At 35.6% G+C, this 18,623-nt stretch overlaps 1 protein-coding gene and 1 pseudogene across 1 annotated transcript; both read right to left on the reverse strand.

The window, feature by feature from the left end:
• Positions 1–8,928: 8,928 nt before the first annotated feature.
• LOC123226328 (bZIP transcription factor 17-like) lies at positions 8,929–14,167 on the reverse strand. The gene is made up of 4 exons (XM_044650836.1): positions 13,981–14,167; positions 11,944–12,156; positions 11,535–11,847; positions 8,929–9,073 (listed from the first exon to the last, which is right to left on the reverse strand). The coding sequence occupies exons 1-4, from the start codon at positions 14,165–14,167 to the stop codon at positions 8,929–8,931; spliced, it is 858 nt and encodes a 285-aa protein (XP_044506771.1).
• A 2,454-nt stretch (positions 14,168–16,621) lies between these two features.
• LOC123226329 lies at positions 16,622–18,142 on the reverse strand (annotated as a pseudogene).
• Between the last annotated feature and the right edge of the window lie 481 nt (positions 18,143–18,623).

Below are 18,623 nucleotides of genomic sequence, written 5' to 3' on the forward strand. Positions count from 1 at the left end.
ATTTCTTTCCATAAGAAGTTATAAACTATTTAGGGAAGTCTTGTACATCCTAACCCTAGAATAAACATAAAAAAGTATAAATTTAGACATATTCCAGTTTATAAGCTCATGGTTCAAAGAGAGATGAACCCTAACCATGACAGAGTCACTGTGAAGCACTGAGACATCAAGTCTAGGATTTTGTCAGCGCGTGGACATATTTTCAGTGTAGTTTGGACGTTGAGCTTCTGAACCAACCGACCAGCATTCACTCGAGCTATACAATGTATACATTCCAGAGCCACCACCGTAATTTCCAGACGAAAGTGCCGTAAATATCCTTCACTTTCTGTAACTTCAATTTTTCTCTTTCTAGAATTTTAATCATCTTACCAACCCTAGTAAAACTCAAACGAGCCCCCAAACAGGCTTTACCTAGATTTCACCCCTATAATATATTAAGAATCTTTTTATAAACATTAACTAACCGTATGATAGAAATAAACAAATCTAATCTCCATGCTTAATGATCCCTCTTATAAACATGTATTAATGCTTATAAAAAAGGAAATGAATTAAAATAGACATGAAATTTATTGTGTAAACTTTTTTTGACAAAATTTGTGTAGTTTTACCTTTTTAAGTAAATCTTATTTTCTATTCCAATAATACTTTTTATCCTATTTCTTTTTATTTAGATTAGTTTTTATAAGAAAATGTTTTATTTTTTTAGAGTATATGGATTAAATTTAATTTTTTTGTAATTGTTAAGATTTACATATCAAAAATAGATTAATTTCTAATGTAACAGTTGATATTTACATATCCTTATAGAAATGATGAACATAACTATACAGAGAGTGAGTGCGAGTTGTGCACGGGTGCTAAAGGTGCACGTTTTTTTCAAAAGGGTGCAAAAATGTGCAAATGGATGTATGTTTTTTCGAAATGGTGTGAAAATGTGTGAAATGCTGCAAAAATATACGAAGTGTAAAGAGGTGCGTGAAACTATGAAAATGTGTGGAAAAATGTGAAGAAATGCGTAAAAATGTAATGGAGTGCATGAAACTATGAAGGGATGTGGAAAAATGTAAAGGGTAACGTAAAAATGTAAAAGGATACGTGAAACTATGAAGAGGTGTAAAAAAATGTGAAGGGGTGCATAAAACTATAAAAAGGTGCGTGAAACTGTGAAGAGGTATGTGAAATTATAAAACGGTGCAAAAAAATGTGAAAGTATATGTAAAAATATGAAGAAGTGCATAAAAATCATATATATTATTAATATATAATATAATATATAAATTATTTTATATATTATATTATTAATATAATATATATTATAATATATATATATATATATATAATATAATATATATTTATATATATATATATAATATATTACACATTATATGTTATATTATTAATATAATATATTTTAATAATATAATATATAATATATCTCACGCACCCCTTTATAATTTCCACACTCTTTTTATATTCATGCACTCCTTTTATAATTCACGCAACCCTTTTATATTTTATGCACTCATTTATATTTTCATGTACTCATTCACATTTTCATACACTCATTTATATTTTCAACGCACTCATTTATATTTTCACGTATTCGTTTTATATTTTCACACACCCATTTATATTTTTACGCACCCCTTCACATTTTCAAGCACCTGTTTGTATTTTTACGTATTCATTTGTATTTTCACACATCTATTTGTATTTTTACATATTCGTTTGTATTTTCACGCATCTATTTGTATTTTCATATACCCCTTCACATTTTCAAGCACCCGTTTATATTTTCACACACCCATTTTGTATTTTTAAGCATCCGTTTGTATTTTTATATATTCGTTTATAAAAATAACAGGTTGGCCAGATCATCAAAGGAGACATGGAATCGCAGTCATCCTCAAGAGTAGGAGGTTTGATTCTGTCCGGAGAAGAACATGGAAATGAGAGGCGTAATTGGGAGGGAACCAAAGCCATCGCATAGATTCGGGATCCGAGGTAGATCAGCCATTCCGTGGTTTAAATTTGGATAACTGAATTAGAGTTTTCAGTGTTGAAAGTTCTAAACAACTAAACGAATGAGTTTGTGCCATCATACGTACAAAAGTGCAGGTAAAGAAGATATATTGCTCATGATGATTAAATCCCCCATAAAATAGCACAAAATATGCCATGTATTTTCTATTTAACTTGGTTATTTTAAAAGTGAAACTGGTTTAATTATGTTAATAGTATTCCGTGAAAAAAGACTTTAAGTTCAATAGTTTGTCTCTATACTCGAGAATCAATGATGAAAATAACACTCATTGTTAGTGAAGGTTAAGTAGTACATTTTCTGAGAGCGAGTAGCCAAACCTAACACAGTCAGATCAACCCTATTTTGAGCGGGCTTCTTTCCATAAGAAGTTATAAACTATTTAGGGAAGTCTTGTACATCCTAACCCTAGAATAAACATAAAAAAGTATAAGTTTATACATATTTCAGTTTGTGAGCTCGTGGCACAAAGAGAGATGAACCCTAACCATGATAGAGTCATTGTGAAGTACTGAGAGATAAGGTGTAGGATTTTGTCAGCGCTTGGGCATATTTTCAGGGTAGCTTGGACGTTGAGCTCCTAAACCGACTGACCAACATTCACTCCAGCTATACAATGTATACATTCAGGAGCCAACACCATAATTTCCAGACGAAAGTGCCGTAAATATTCCCTCAAGATTCCGCTGATCTGACAATAGCGCGTCGATAGACGGCTGATTTTCCTTGCCTCCCACACTTTCCTAAACTTTTGACAATCAAAACCATTCAATTTTTTGATTTTCTGTAAATTTATTTTTTCTCTTTCTGGAATTTTAATCATCTTACCAACCCAAGTAAAACTCATACGAGACCCCCGACGGGCTTTACCTAGATTTCACTCCTATAATATATTAAGAATCTTTTTCATAAACATAAACTCACCGTATGATAGAGATAAACATATCAAATCTCCCTGCTTAATGACCCATCTCATAAACCTGAACTAATGCTTATAAAAATGTATGATTTGTTTCATTTATTCAAAATTATTGTCATCTTTTAAGAGCAATTACACTGCTCATTTCCCAGCCAAGCAGCTTTTTTTATTACCGCATCGTCTGTTCGGTGAATTTTTTCAAATGTGCACGCACAAAAATGGAATATCTTTTGTGTGAGCAATTTGCTAGGAAATTTAATTAGCTTGTGCATAAGAGTTTGCGTGAGTAATTTGTAGTTGTTGGAACTAAGATGCCTTGCTAATTGGTTCAAACCAGAAAGTATGCGATGGATTACAATTACATCTCCTTTTCATGTTATTTGATGTCTTAGAAAACGTTGCATTGACGCCGGCTTCCCATTTTCCAGTCCCATATGAGGAAGAAATTAAAATTTGCAGCACCCAAGAAGTCCCTCCTGTAGAAGAAGTTCTATCTTAATTGACTTTGTTCGAAACTAAAATAAAATATTTTCATGTCTAATAAAAATGAGTAAAGTGAATGATATATAAGTGTGATGGATTAAAGTTTAACATAAATTAATTAGTTTTATATAATTTCGATTTCAATTTTCATATATATAAACTTAATATATATTCTGATATAATATCATAATACAAACTAAATAGTAGACTTAACAATATAAAATATTTTTAAAATATAAATAATAAAACATTAGTCTAAATAGATTCAAACAAATAAAATATCTAATAATTTATAATGATTATACTTAAGAGAAAATATTAGAAATTTAAAAAATATATATATCTAACAAAAATTAATTAAATAAATAATATATAAATGTGACTGATTATATACATTCTGATACACCCACCGACTCTAATCCCCATGGAGGCAGACGTGCATCAGTTTAAGTTTCATTAAATACCGCACTATCAAGTTTCAAAACCCAGTTTAAGTTTACCCATCAAATACCGCATCATCAAGTTTACCCATCAAACACCCCACCATCAAGTTTCAAAGCCCTGTTTAAGTTTACCCATCAAATGCCTTCAGATGCTCTTTAAGTTTACCCATCAAATGCCCCACCATCAAAACCCTGTTTAAGTGCACCCATCAAATGCCCCACCATCAAAACCCTGTTTAAGTTCACCCATCAAATGCCTTCAGATGCTGTTTAAGTTTACCCATCAAATGCCCCACCATCAAGTTTCAAAGCCCCGTTTAACTTTTCCCATCAAATGCCCCACCATCAAGTTTCAAAACCCCGTTTAACTTTTCCCATCAAATGCCCCACCATCAAAGTTTCAAAAACCAGTTTAACTTTTCCCATCAAATGCCCCACCATCAAAGTTTCAAAACCCAGTTTAACTTTTCCCATCAAATGCCCCACCATCAAAGTTTCAAAACCCCGTTTAACTTTTCCCATCAAATGCCCCACCATCAAGTTTACCCAGTTTACCGGTCAAATACCCCACCATCAAGTTTCAAAACCCAATTAATACACAATACAATACCCATCAAATACCCCACCATCAAGTTTCAAAACCCAGTTAAAAAATCCAATAGAATGAAAAATCCAATATTATATTCTACAGGTCGATGAAAAAGACAACGTTCCTCTAATCTCATCTTCGCCTCATCTTCGCAAGGCCAGGAGGGGTCAGATATAATCTAGATGAAAAAGACAACGTTCCTATAATATTTCCAGAGTGTAATATAAAGTAAAAAGGCACCGTTTCAATCTCATATGTATAATTAAAGTAAAAAGACACCGTTCCAATCTCATCTTCGCAAGGAGGGGTCAGATATAATGTATTATATTAATCTTATAATGTATAATATTTCCAGAGTCCAATATAAAGTAAAAAGACAGCGTTCCAATCTCATAATGTATAATATTTCCAGAGTCTAATGTAAAGTAAAAAAGACACCGTTCCAGTCTCATAATGTATAATATTTCCAGAGTCTAATTTTCTAAAGTGGCCCCGGGAAAGCACTACATCTAAAGTTTAAAATATTTTATTATTAAACTAAAGACCAGCCACTGTTGTTCAGACCATGATATTCATGTTCCAATCTCTCTATAAAACTGAACTGAATTATGCATTTTGTAACCTCATTCACTCACTCACTCGTCCTTCATAAACCTACAATTTTCTCCTCTACAAACAGTTATCACATCCCAGCAAATTGATGAGTCTCATGGCTAATTTTGTGAGAATAAGTACTTCTCTTCCTAACCACCTATTGGGGAGATTCTTATCACAGGGACATTTTCTCTTCAACATCGCCCTCATGAACTTCCCACAAGAACAACCTGCAGCCACTAATCTCCATACAGTTCTTGCCTTTATCATATCAGCTGTTCTCAATTTAATTGAGTTGAAATACCAGGGGAAAGACATGTCTCCATTTGATAAGCATCCCTTACTCATGTGGGTGAGCGTTGCTTGCTTGCTATCCTATTGGTTCGCTTGTGCAATAGCGTTCACCAACTTTTCGTCTCCAGCTAAAGTTCACTGTGTTATGACACTGCTTGGTTCTCTGTCAGTAGGATCTTTAGCGTCGATAATGTTTCCAGATTCAGTTCAACTTTCTTTTTTCCTTCTCTACACCTTAATAACCTTGTGTGGTTTATTTCACGCTCGACTCAAATTACAGTGGAGATTGATTCCACAGATGATTCTGGCTAAACTCTTTGGTGCATCATATCTACAAGAAAGGCGTTTTAGAGGATCATCAACTGTTACTCATTGGCTTGTGCGACGTAGTTTTGTTAATCACAGAAACATGCTTCCACTGTAAATGAAGAAAGGCTGAAGCGAGGAAAAAAGAAAGAAAATATCATAGATGCAGCTGCTTGAGCATACCAGAAAGGATACCCAGTCAACATATCATTATAATTGTCACTTGTGTCTCCGATGTCATAATATCATTCATAAATAATGTTACTTGTATTGTATCCTTAATGACTTGCTTATTATAATATGATCACGATAGTATAAACCATATTCCAATGAGATCGGAACTCATTATCATATTTTATATATATAATTAAATATTTATCATAATACTGAAAATAATTCATTCAAATGAATAGGATTTCCAAAGTTTATTTGAAAATAATCACAATCATAAATTATTTAGAAAACTTTTAATTAAGTCGTTTGGATTAGCCATCTCAAAATGTTATATAATTAGTTAATTATAGACTCCCATTGTACTGTGGGTGATCTGAGTTTGGTACTTTACTCTGGATCAGTATGGTAATAATCAAATAATATTTTAAAGAGTTAAACGACATCACAATGCTTTATGTTTGGAGTTGGCCAAACACCAATGGCTTTAATCCTTCCGTCTACCTCTTGTGAGAGAAAATACTCTTTCCTCTCTCTTGCCTCTCGTGCGATCGTTCGTCTTCCTCTTGTCTCTGGGTGTCCGTTTGTTTCCCAGGTGATCTGGGCCTTGGTTGTTTCTCCGGCGGGCCTTCTGCCTTCCAGCGTTCTTGTGTTTAGTTCTGCTTAGGTTGTTTGTTCTTGTCTTTGGTGTGGTGTCGTTGCCGGTTCGTGTCCTTGTTTTAGTCCTTCAGGTTCTTTGGTGAGTGTCGTCTGTCTTGGTGACCGGCCTTCTGCCGTTGGTTGTCCTGGGTGTGTTGTTACTGCTCCTTCTGTCTCTCGTTTTGTCGTCTGGTCGTGGCTGCAGGTGTGTTGTGTGTTCGTGCCTGAGCTTTGGTTTGGTCTCCGGTGGTTGGGAGTTCCCGTCTTTGTCTGTGGGTGGTGTCCCTGTGTTTCGGTTCGGTGGCTGGGAGGTGTCGTTCCGGCTTTATTTTGGTGATGGATGGTGTGGTCTTTCCTTGCGCTTGTTTGAGGTGGTGTCCCTTGCTGCGTTGGAGCTGAGGTGGTTGGAGAGGTGGCTGTGTTCTGGACATTTTTGCTGGGCAGGGTGTGACCTGTTATCGTTCCTTTGTTCTTGGGCTTGCTCTGCGGGCTGTTTGGGTTGGCTTGCTCTGCTTGTGTGGGTTTTGGATTGGTGCTTGCTGCTTTGCTGTTTGGGCTTTCGGGTTTCCATTTGGTTTTGCAAGGTTGTCGGTTGCTTGGATTCCAGTTTCTTTCCAGTGTTGATCCTTGGGCTTCGCCCCTGGCTTCTGTTTTCTTCGGTTTAATCGCTTAAACAATGTTGCTGTCTCCCGATGTGTCTGTGGTCTGGTTTTTTGCAGGTTCTCCCCGCTTGGTGCAGTCTCTGCTTGCTTGTGGCGGTTTTTGCTTGGTGTGGATTCCTTGTTCTCTCAATACTGGTGTGGTGCTTCAGCCTTGGTCGCCCCTCTGCCTTCCATTGTTTACCGCCAGGGGTCTTGTTCGGTGGATGGAAACCATCATGAAGTGCATTGTGCATCTTTGGTGTAATCATCTCTGGAGGCTGGGTTCCCTTGTGGTCTGCGATTCAGGTTCTGCAAGCTGAGGAGAATTTGTCCGCTCGATTCTGGGCTCGTGTCAAGTGTTCTCACTCAGTGGCTTCATGCTCTGCCTCCGGCTGGAGCTGTCTGGGAGGGAATTCAGATTTCTGGAATGCTGTTGCAGTAGTTTGCGAGTGTATGGATGCAGTTACTCTAGAGCAATGTAATTCCCTATGGATGCTGAGTGAAGGTTGCTGTTTCTGCTTCTGTTGTTTCAACTTGGATCTGTTGCTGGACTGCCTCCTTGCGTTTGGCATTGTGTTTTAGCTCCAGGCCTCCTTTGGCTTCTTCCGTCTGCTATGGCTCCGGTTTTCAGCTGCTCTTGTGGTTGCCATTGTGAACTACTTGATGAAAATCCTTAAGAAGTGCATAGTTTAATTACTTTATTTGAGAACACCGTTTTGGATGCTGGGTTCTCTACACGGGGCGTTTGCTGTTTGTATGTTATGTTATGTGTCTGTTGCCTGGCTGGGAATGGGTTTAAAGTGGACATATGCATTAAAGACTTAGGCTTACGATTTGACTGGGTAATGGTAAAATTACTGGACATGTCATAAGGCGTGCTTCATTGAATGCCGGTATTTTCGCCGTCCTCCGGTGTTTTTGCTATTCTCTGTTGTATTGTCTTTGGGTTTGTGTTTTCTGAGTGCAATGTATATATTTACTTGAAAAAAAATACCAATGGCTTTTTTTTAATTGAATTGAATTTATATCACAATCAATGTGATTGTGGCTTACTTTGCTTTGATTTTGGTTGTGATCATCTGAGCTATCTTTGCTTTGACTTCTTTATAATTTTATTTGGTATGAATTAACATTTTTAAAGCCAGACCAAACGTAGATTTGATGAAAACAATTCAATTGATAAATTGTTCAAATAAATTTTTAAAATAATTTTGTATAATTAATTATTAAATATATAATCTTAATTACTTTAATATAACAATAAATTTTGTTAATAGCATACACATGTTATATTGTTGTGTTAGGTTCAAATTCAAACAACTGCAAATTTTTTTTTCTTTCTTTATAAAATATATAAGATAGGTTAAATTTAAAATTTAAAAAAAGAAAAAGTAAACTTCCATATGGCCTAGAATTTGTTATTAAACAATGAACTCAGCATAGTTCACATTCAGATAACTCAATTTTCACAAACATTTTGAGATTCACTGGAAAATTTTATTATTAAAATTCCATTTAAGAAGTATAGGTATAATAAATGAGTTTTAAAACCATGCGGTTGACATAAAAAAGTTCATAAAAACGACTGGAGTAAAAGAGGAATGAGTAGGGAAAGGGCCCTTTTGAAAAGGTAATGTGATACTGATTTATATACAAAAATTAGAATGGTAATGGTAAGCTAGTATAGGAAATTCAGAGTGGATAAAAAGGTTAACAAGCCAAAATAAGCTGTTAATGGTTCTTTTATATACCAAACTCTCAGCTGGTGCTGGACATGGATGGCAATCCCTCCAATTTTGATATTAAGTGGTCACTAGGTGAGGACCAAACTGAGGAACAACACATGAGTATGTGACATATTTGACATTATCCTTAAGCACAACAATAAAAATCTGAGAAAATGATTTTAGAATGATTGTGCTATCAACATCACCATCACCACACTCTCTGGGATCGATAAATACAAAGACAATCATGAAAAAAACAGATTTATTATCTTAAAAGCTCTCCTTTTAAATTTTTTTTTTCATATGTTCTCTGTTAATATTTAGATTCGAATCAATAAGAAGAAGTTAAAGACCATTGAGAATTTTTTCATTCTTTCCCTAATAAGTAGCATTCTAACGGTCTTCTACAGATATATTAGCAGATGATAATGAAGGAATAATCACGGTTTGGATTACCATGTTGTCTGATAAGTGAAATTTTGAAATGTGCACTGCTAATTTGATCACATATATAAAATCCAAACAGCTTCAAAATATTTACATCACTTTTAGCAGATTAATAGGATAGTTAAACGACAATAACGATGATGGTCAACCATCATCTTGATGAAAACTAACAGTCATGACGAGGGCCTCTACAAGATTTTTATAGTTAGGAAATCTGAACTACTTTCTTTCTTCCTTCTCTATAACTGGCTTGTTTGTGTGGCTTATTTCACACCCAACTCAAATTACTAATTTTCCTCCTCTTCATCTTTGTTTTCATCTTCATAAAACAATAAAACCTTTAATTGCTTGAATCTGACATATTTGATTTGAGTTGTATTTTGCATAGCATTGAAAGCAAGGTCCTTGGCTCTATTTCACTTGGAATTCGGCATTAGTACCGGTTTTGTTGGCTTGTTCATCAGCTATTTCAAGTGGGGTCCCAAAAAGTTGAATGTCTTGGTGGAGTGTTTGATTTGGGTGTAAAATGATTTTGTATTGTAGAATTATCTTATTTGGGTGAGGGCTGTGGTCTTTTGAATAAGCGGGTTGCTCATTTTTTTTTTAATGGGTGAGTGTTGGTGGCGTTAAATTAGTTGGGTTGGGTTGATAAATCTTTAGGTGGAGGATTGGGTACAAGACATTGGGTCGAGTTAAAAGGTCTGAAAGTTACGTTCGGGTTTATGATAACTGGAGTCTGAGCTGTAAATTGTTATATCGAATTCCAAAACATTGGAATTGGGTTTGACTAAATAAGTTTGGGTTAATGTTTTGACTATTATTAGATTGGACAATTGTGGGTTGGATTCACTGCAATCACTCATTTTAGAAGAAATTGGATTAATGTGTGGCGTGCCTTTTGGACCATGTTTGGATTGTTTAGTGTTGGGTTATCCCAACTGAGTTTTACGTTAAGCCTAGTGGTAGGGTTTAAGTGGATAGGTATATTTGACTTTGATGAAATTGTGTTTGAGCTTGATTGGGTATTGGAGCGTGGGTTTAATTGAAATGGATTCAGATTGTTAACAGTTTTTATTGGTTTTGGATTAGACCTGTTAGTTGAGCTTGGTTTATTAATATATGGATTGGGTTTGATTAATGGGTAGATGGGTGCTTTGTATTAATTTTGGTTGGAGGCCCAAATAAAAAGCTGTGTGTAGATGAGCTGCGTTGTAAAACCAAATTGCAGACCCAGCGAGTTTCATTTACGCACTTTCGCCTCCCGTCAACTTCTCCTTTTCTCATCCCTACTTCCTGTATATGTCTTCTTCGTCTTATTCTTGTTTATCCTTTCTGCCTTTTTTTTTTCCCATTCTCTTCTCCCCTTATTTCTTCAAATCTCTTCATTTTGTTTTCCTCCTCTCTTCCTAATTTTTTTCTGCCACCATTTGAGTCAAACTTTCATATGAAGGAAGGTATTTTGGCGGCTAGATCTCGTCGGATTCTACTATTTTTTCATTCCGATAGCCATTTTCCATTGATGGGTCTTTAGCTTACGTCGGACTTCATCCGGGATCAACCGACTCAGCTTCCTCCCTTTTTGTTTTTCCATCAAACAAGATTAGGATGTCTTCAACCGAAGACTACTTGTGTTTATAGTAATAGTACGAGTCCTTTTTACCTACAAACTTTGTTCCAGTTTTCCACCGTTGCCGAACGAGCCTCCATCATCCACTGGCATTCTTGATGAAGTGGAGTCTATTGGAGAGTCAAATAAAGAAGAGTCTCACATCAAATAAACTTAACTAAAATGAGTGGTATATAAGTGTGTGAATTATACTTTAACATAAGTCAATTAATTTTGTGTAATATGAGTTTCAATCTACACACTTATAAACTCAATTTATATTTTAGATATGGTATCAGAGCACGAGCCAAACGACAGGTTTAACAGCTTAAGTGTTCTTGGATACAAGTGATAATACATCCAGCCAAAATCGGCTGAGTCGAGAGGCAAATTTAACAACCTAGGTGCTTGCACTTAAGCGGGTTGTTGGAGACTCAAATAAAGAAGAGTCCTATATCTAATAAACTTAACTAAAATGAGTGATATATAAGTGTGTGAATTAGACCTTAACATAAGCTAATTGATTTTGTATAATATGGATTCAATCGATACACTTATAAACCCAATTTATATTTCCGACAGAGTCTCTCTATCCGCATAATCAGGAGCTTTGACACTAATTTGTTACAAAGTCTTCTGTCTCTCAGCAGGATTTCTGTATACATTTGAGTGCCTTCCGCCATTCCCTCTCTCAAGAATAGCCAAAGCTTTCTCACAGGCCAAATCTGAGTGAACTATCAAGTTGTCATCAATCTTCACAAGCTTATCATTCTTTGGCACATAGAAAGAGGCAACCAGTGGTTCTCTGCCATGGCCAACAACAATAAACAAGTTTGAACCAGGAGAAGTCTGTGACCCTCTCTCTTTCCTTTCAACACCTCTCTCACCACGTATGCTATTAACAATACCAAATTTCCCACTGGAAAATCCAATACCCAACCCTCATGAGATCCATTCATATGCCCATTAACCTTCAAAACACTTCATCTATGTTATCATAGAATCTACTACTAAACTAACTGCACCATCTCTCATACCTCCATACTTAACATCCACAAGAGGCACTAATCCACCAAACAACAACACAAAAAACAACAAACCCAGAAAGCTAATACTAGCAACCTTCTTAGTTTTACTACTAGATTTAGTACTGTCATTCTTCCTAGTCTCAACCGGGGAAGAAGTCTGTTTACTCAACCGAGAAATAGCACTAATGGGTTCATAGAACTTCAGGCTTAGTTTTGTCTTTGCTGGGTTTAATGAGTAAGTTACCACAGTGCATATAGGGTCCCATTTGAGGAAGAAATTAAAATTTGCAGCACTCAAGAAGTCCCTCCTGTGGAAGAAGTTCTATCTTAATTGACTTGGTTGGAGGCTAAAATAAAATACTCTCGCGTGTAATAAAAGCAATTAAAATAAGTAATATATAAGTATAATAAATTAAATTTTAATATAAATTAATTAGTTTTATATAATTTGAATTTGAATTTTTATACTTATAAGTCTAATATATATTTTAATATAGTAACAAAACATGAATCAGATGACGGGTTTAATAACATAAAGTATTTATAAATAGAAATGACAAAACACTCATCCAAACAAATTTAATCAAACAATAGATTCAACAATCTATAACTTATGATGGGTGTACTTAAAAAATAGTATTGAAAACTAAAAAAATATTATCCTATACCTAATAAAAATAAATTAAATAAATAATATATAAGTATGATATATAAGTGTAATAAATTAAGTCGTAACACAAACCCAATGGGTTGCAATCTCACCACTTAAATCTTCTGCTCATTAGTTTGGGTGTCTGTCACTGCTCATTCTTACGGACATGTTAGTTAATACCAGACATCTAAACTAAATAAAGTCTAATATTAAAAGCCCATTAGTCTGCGTATCGCTCATTCTGAGTGTCTGTCACTGCTCATTCTGACAGACACGCCAGTTTAACATTTCAAGCTCATTAGTCTTCTCGCTCAATCTGACTGTCTGTCACTGCTCATTCTTGACAGACACTTTAGTTTAAAGCTCATTAGTCTACGTGTCGCTCATTCTGATTGTCATTCACCTAGAGACACCTAAACTGAATAAAGTCTAATATTTCGAACTCATTTTAATGTTCTAGAACAAAGGCCGGCCAGCTGTTCAGACCATAGTAGTCGCGTTGGGAAAAAGTTATGTCCCACCATTTTTTAGCCTGTCTCAAATACATATTCACGTATCATTGAAAAATTCAAATATTTACTTTAAAGTTTATTCTATTCACATTCATTCACATAATTTTTATTAAATAAAGAAATAAATTCATCATTTTATCAATAATATTAAATAATTAAAATTTTATCTCATTTTTCTCTCATTAATTTGAAAAACTAATATTTATTCTCTAAATTAAGTTTTAAAAAATTCATCTTTCACTTCTAAAATGCAATCACTTTTTTCGATGACGACAAAAAAGTTTTTCTCTGGAGGTTGACTATCTCTGGACGACAATCATCATCCAAGAAGGATGACCATCGTTCAGATCTAGATGACGAGCGTCTTCCAGATCTATAGATGACGAATCGTCATCTATTCTGGACGATAAACGTCGTTTAAATAATGGATGACACTCGATCATCCAGAGAATTGACGAGCGTTCGCCACTCTTCCTCCAGTCAAATCGTCATCGGTGGCTAAAGGGAAAATGAAAAAAAAAAATAGGGATTTCAAGGGGTGAAAGTCACTTTCAAAGTTTAGGAATAGGGAAATGTTTAACTTTTAATATCGAAAAGGAAAAATGCGATAAAATTATATCACTGGAATATAAAAGTAAAATAACGATTTTACCTCTTTATTTAACGGAGAATTTAACTATAGTTAGAGATCGGTAGATGTTTGAATTTTTCATTTTATATGGGTATACTTTTCACATACGGCTAAAAAATGGGTCGGAAATACTCCTCTCCCCAGTCGTTGTTCCAAGTCTCCCTGTGAAACCGAACTGAATTTTGCATTTTGTAACCTCATTCACTCACTCACTCGTCCTTCATAAACCTACAATTTTCTCCTCTACAAACAGTGATCACATCCCAGCAAATTGATCAGTCTCATGGCTGATTTTGCGAGAATAAGTACTTCTCTTCCTAACCACCTAGTGGGGAGATTCTTATCACAGGGACATTTTCTCTTCAACATCAACCTCATGAACTTCCCACAAGAACAACCTGCAGCCACTAATCTCCATACAGTTCTTGCCTTTATCATATCAGCTTTTCTCAATTTAATTGAGTTGAAATACCAGGGGAAAGACATTTCTCCATTTGATAAGCATCCCTTACTCATGTGGGTGAGCGTTGCTTGCTTGCTAGCATATTGGTTAATAGCGTTCACCAACTTTTCGTCTCCAGCTAAAGTTCAGTGTGTTATGACACTGCTTGGTTCTCTGTCAGTAGGATCTTTAGCATCGATAATGTTTCCAGATTCAGTTCAACTTTCTTTCTTCCTTCTCTACACCTTGGCAACCTTGTGTGGCTTATTTCACACTCAACCCAAATTACAGTGGAGATTGATTCGACAGATGATTCTGGCTAAACTCTTTGGTGCATCACATCCACAAGAAAGGCCTGATAGAGGATCATTAACTGATACTCATTGGCTTGTGCAACGTAGTTTTGTTAATGACACAAACATACTTCCAGTGTAAATGAAGAAAGGCTGAAGCAAGGAAAAAAGAAAATATCATAAAGGTTACCCAGTCACTTGTACTATCGTTCGTCTTCCTCTTCTCTCTAGGTTTCTGTTGAGGACTCAAATAAAGAAGAGTCCCACATTTAATAAACTTAAGTAAAATGAGTGATATATAAGTGTTGTGGATTGGATCTTAACTTAAGCCAATTGGTTTTATGTTACATCTCGGGCTGGCCTTCTGCCTTCCGGCGTTTTTGTGTTTAGTTCTGCTTAGGTTGTTTGTTCTTGTCTTCGGTGTGGTGTCGTTTGCCTGTTCGTGTCCTTGTTTTTGTCCTTCGGGTTCTTTGGTGAGTGTTGTCTGTTGTCTGTCTTGGTGGCCGGCCTTCCGCCAGTGGTTGTCCCGGGTGTGTGTTCCTGCTCCTTCTGTCTCTCGTTTTGCCGTCTGGTCGTTGCTGCAGGTGTGTTGTGTGTTCCTGCCTGAGCTTTGGTTTGGTCTCCGGTGGTTGGGCGTTCCCGTCTTTGTCTGTGGATGATGTCCCTGTGTTTCGGTTCCGTGGCTGGGAGGTGTCGTTCTGGCTTTCTTTTGGTGGTGGATGGTGTGTTCTTTCCTAGATCTTGGTTGGGGTGGTGTACCTTGCTGCGTTGGAGCTGAGCTGGCTGTGTTCTGGATTTCTTTGCTGGGCCGGCTGTGACCTGTTGTCTTTCCTTTGTTCTTGGGCTTGCACTGCGGTCTGTTTGGGTTGGCTTGCTCTGCTTGTGTGGGTTTTGGATTGTTGCTCGCTGCTTTGCTGTTTGGGCTCCTGGGTTCCGATTTGGTTTTGCAAGGTTGTCCGTTGCTTGAATTCTAGTTTATTTCCAGTGTTGATCCATGGTCTTCTCCTGTGGTCTTTCCTTGAGCTCGTTTTCGTCCTCCTGGCTTTAATGGGAGGAGAGAAAGTGTCAGGAGAGAGAGCCGCTAGAGTTGCCGTTAAAGATTGTAAACAAAATCTTAATAAAAAAAATCATTTTTAAAAAATTAATTTAAAAAGAAATTATTAATTTTTAAAATTTAAAAGATAAAAGATAAAATTTTAATTTATTTTTAATATTATTGATAAAATGATGATTTTAGTTGTAAAATTATCAAACTTAATAATTTATGTGCGGAATTTTCTTTTAAAATAACGGATGAAATAAAAAATTTGAGTGAAAATGAACCCTTGACCTAAAAGGAAAATACCAATGGCTTTTTTTAAGTGAATTTATATCACAATCAATGTGACTGATGGCTATCTTTGCTTTGATTCATGGTGCGATCATCTGAGCTATCTTTGCTTTGACTTACAAATTTATAATTTTGTATGATATGAATTAATATTTATAATGCCAGACTAAATATAGATCTGATGAGTACGATTCAATCCAATTGATAAAACTTTCAAATAAATATTAAAAATAATTTAATATAATTAATTATTACATATATAATCTTAATTATTTTAATATAAAAATATATGTATAACTAATAGCATACAAATGTTATATTGTTGTGTTAGGTTCGAAATCAAACAACTGCAATTTTTTTTAATTTCTTTATAAAATATATAAGATAGGTTAAATTTAAAATAAAAACAAGTGAACTTCCATATGGCCCAAAATTGGTTATTAAACAATGGACTCAGCATATTTCACATTCAGATAACTCTATTTTCACAAATCTTTGGAGATCACTGGAAATTTGGATTATTAAAATTTCATTTGAGAAGTATAGATATAATAAATCAGTTTCAAAACCATACGATTGACATAAAAAGTCCACAAAATGATTGGTGTAAAAGAGAAATGACAAGGGAAAGAGCCTTTTTGACAAGTTAATGTGATGCTGATTTATATACTAAGACTAGAATGGTAAAAGGTAAGCTAGTATAGGAAATTCAGAGTGCATAAAAAGGTTAACAAGGCAAAATAAGCTGTTAATTGTTCTTTTATATACCAAATTCTCAACTGGTGCCTGACATGGTCGGCAATCCCTCCTTCCAGACAATTTTGATATTAAGTGGTCACTAGGTTAGGCCCAAACCGGGGAAGATCACACGAGTATGTGACATACTAGACGCTGTCCTTAAGCACAATAACAAAAATTTGAGAAAGTGATTTTAGAGTAATTGTGCTATCAACATCACCATCATTAGTCTCTCTAGGATTGACAAGCAGAAAGACAATCATGGAAGAAGAAGATTTATTATCTTGAAAACTCTCTTTCTGAGATTTTCGTTTCACATATTTTTTGTTAATATTTAGATTTGAACCAGTAAAAGGAATTGGAAAACCGTTAAGAATCCTTCTATTCTTCCCATTATTAAGTTGAGTAGCATTCTTACGGTCTTCTGCAGATATAGTAGCAACTGATGATGAAGGAACAACGGCTCCAGGAGCAAAAGCCAGTGACACATCAAACTGGAACACTTCTGTACACATTCCAGAACTCAACAACGGCCCTGCCGAAAGTACTAGGAATAAGCACAAAGAACAAACAGAGACGGCTTTCATAGATGAAACTTTATTATAATGTAAGCCTATCCAAGTTATTCAGCAATAGTGAATGTTGTCAAACCTCCACAATGGAAAGAAAAGAAGACATTACAAAGTCCATAGTCGCACCACAGGTATCTTTGCAATAGAAGCACACAATAAACCATTTATCATATTTAAAAAAGGCTCCCCTAAAGAATGATTATCCAATACCTCCTTCATGTCTACTAAGCAAGGACGTAAAACTCCAATACTAGAGGTTCACTATAATTATTAATACAGATGATCTAATGTCCTCGTGATCCTTTTAATTAAAGAAAATTGGTCAAACAAAAATCTTTCACATATTCATGGCATTGAAGTTTAAATCTCAAAGAGCACTTCCACAGTACATGAGTAGCTGATACAAGGATATGTGAAGAATTTGATATAAATGAAAATAAAACAAGACAATGACAACCTGCCAGACCTTCTTTAAACCATTGCTGCAGTTTACCATCAGCTGCAGTTGACTTCATGCTGTCCTTCAAGGTATCAGCAGAATCAGAACGAATGGCCTTCTGTCTCTCAACAGGATTTCTGTATACATTTGAGTGCCTCCCACCATTGCATCTGTCAGGAATAGCCAAAGCTTTGGCAAGAGCCACACCAGTCTCCCTTCTGTCATCCACTTTAGAAGACTCACAAGAAGCCTCATGAGAAGCCTTAGCTTTCTCACTGGCCAGAACAGAGTGAATTATCAAGTTGCCATCAGTCTTCACAAGCTTATCATTGCTTGGCATATATAAAGAGGCAACCAGTGGTTCACTGGCATTGCCAAGATTAACAAAAACGTCTGAACTAGGAGAAGCCTGTGACCGTCTCTCTTTATGTTCAACACCTCCCCTGCCATGTGCGCTATTAACAATATCAAATTTCCCATTGAAAAATCCAATACCCCTATCCTCATGAGATCTATATTCATATGCCCATTAACCATCAAAACTCTTCCTCTATGGTGATCATAGAATCTACTACTAAAGTAACTACCAGAAGCGCCATCGCTCATACCTCTGTGCTTAACATTCAGAAGAGGCACTAATCCACCAAACAACAACACAAAAAACAACAAACCCAGAAAGCTAATACTACCAATCTTCTCAGTTTTTGATACAGCTTGAACAACAGCTGGAACAAAATTGCAGCAGATGGCAGATGAAGAGAGGAAGTTGATTTGGCACAGAAGGCTGTTAGCTATAGGAATAAAGTAGCAAAGTTACTTAAATAATACAACATCGTCGTTTGAGATTGTTGAGAGTTACAAGATATATTGCGTTTTATTTGGATGCAATTTTGAATGTAATAGCTGGGGGCATGCAAAGCGTCCTTTCATGATTTTGCATTGTAAATAGAATGGAGAGGAAATGAATGAAAGTTAGTTTTTTGGCAGCTAAAGAATTTTCCCTCCTGTTTCACTGTTCTATCTCTTCTAGAATTCTTCCCTCATTCTTTCTTCACTTAGTTCAATTGACTCGCAACGCTG

The sequence above is a fragment of the Mangifera indica genome, chromosome 9 (assembly GCF_011075055.1).
Source record: "Mangifera indica cultivar Alphonso chromosome 9, CATAS_Mindica_2.1, whole genome shotgun sequence".
In the NCBI taxonomy this organism is placed as follows: Eukaryota; Viridiplantae; Streptophyta; class Magnoliopsida; order Sapindales; family Anacardiaceae; genus Mangifera; species Mangifera indica.

What these genes read in the sequence shown, in the direction of transcription:
- LOC123226328 (XM_044650836.1), bottom strand. Translation starts at nt 14,167, where the DNA reads ATGATAAAGGCAAGAACTGTATGGAGATTAGTGGCTGCAGGTTGTTCT. An exon ending in TGTGGATGTTAAGTATGGAG is followed by an intron (nt 11,848 to 11,943) that starts GTATGAGAGATG and finishes GGATCTCATGAG; the next exon opens with GGTTGGGTATTGGATTTTCC. An exon ending in GCTGAGAGACAGAAGACTTT is followed by an intron (nt 9,074 to 11,534) that starts GTAACAAATTAG and finishes TATCGATCCCAG; the next exon opens with AGAGTGTGGTGATGGTGATG.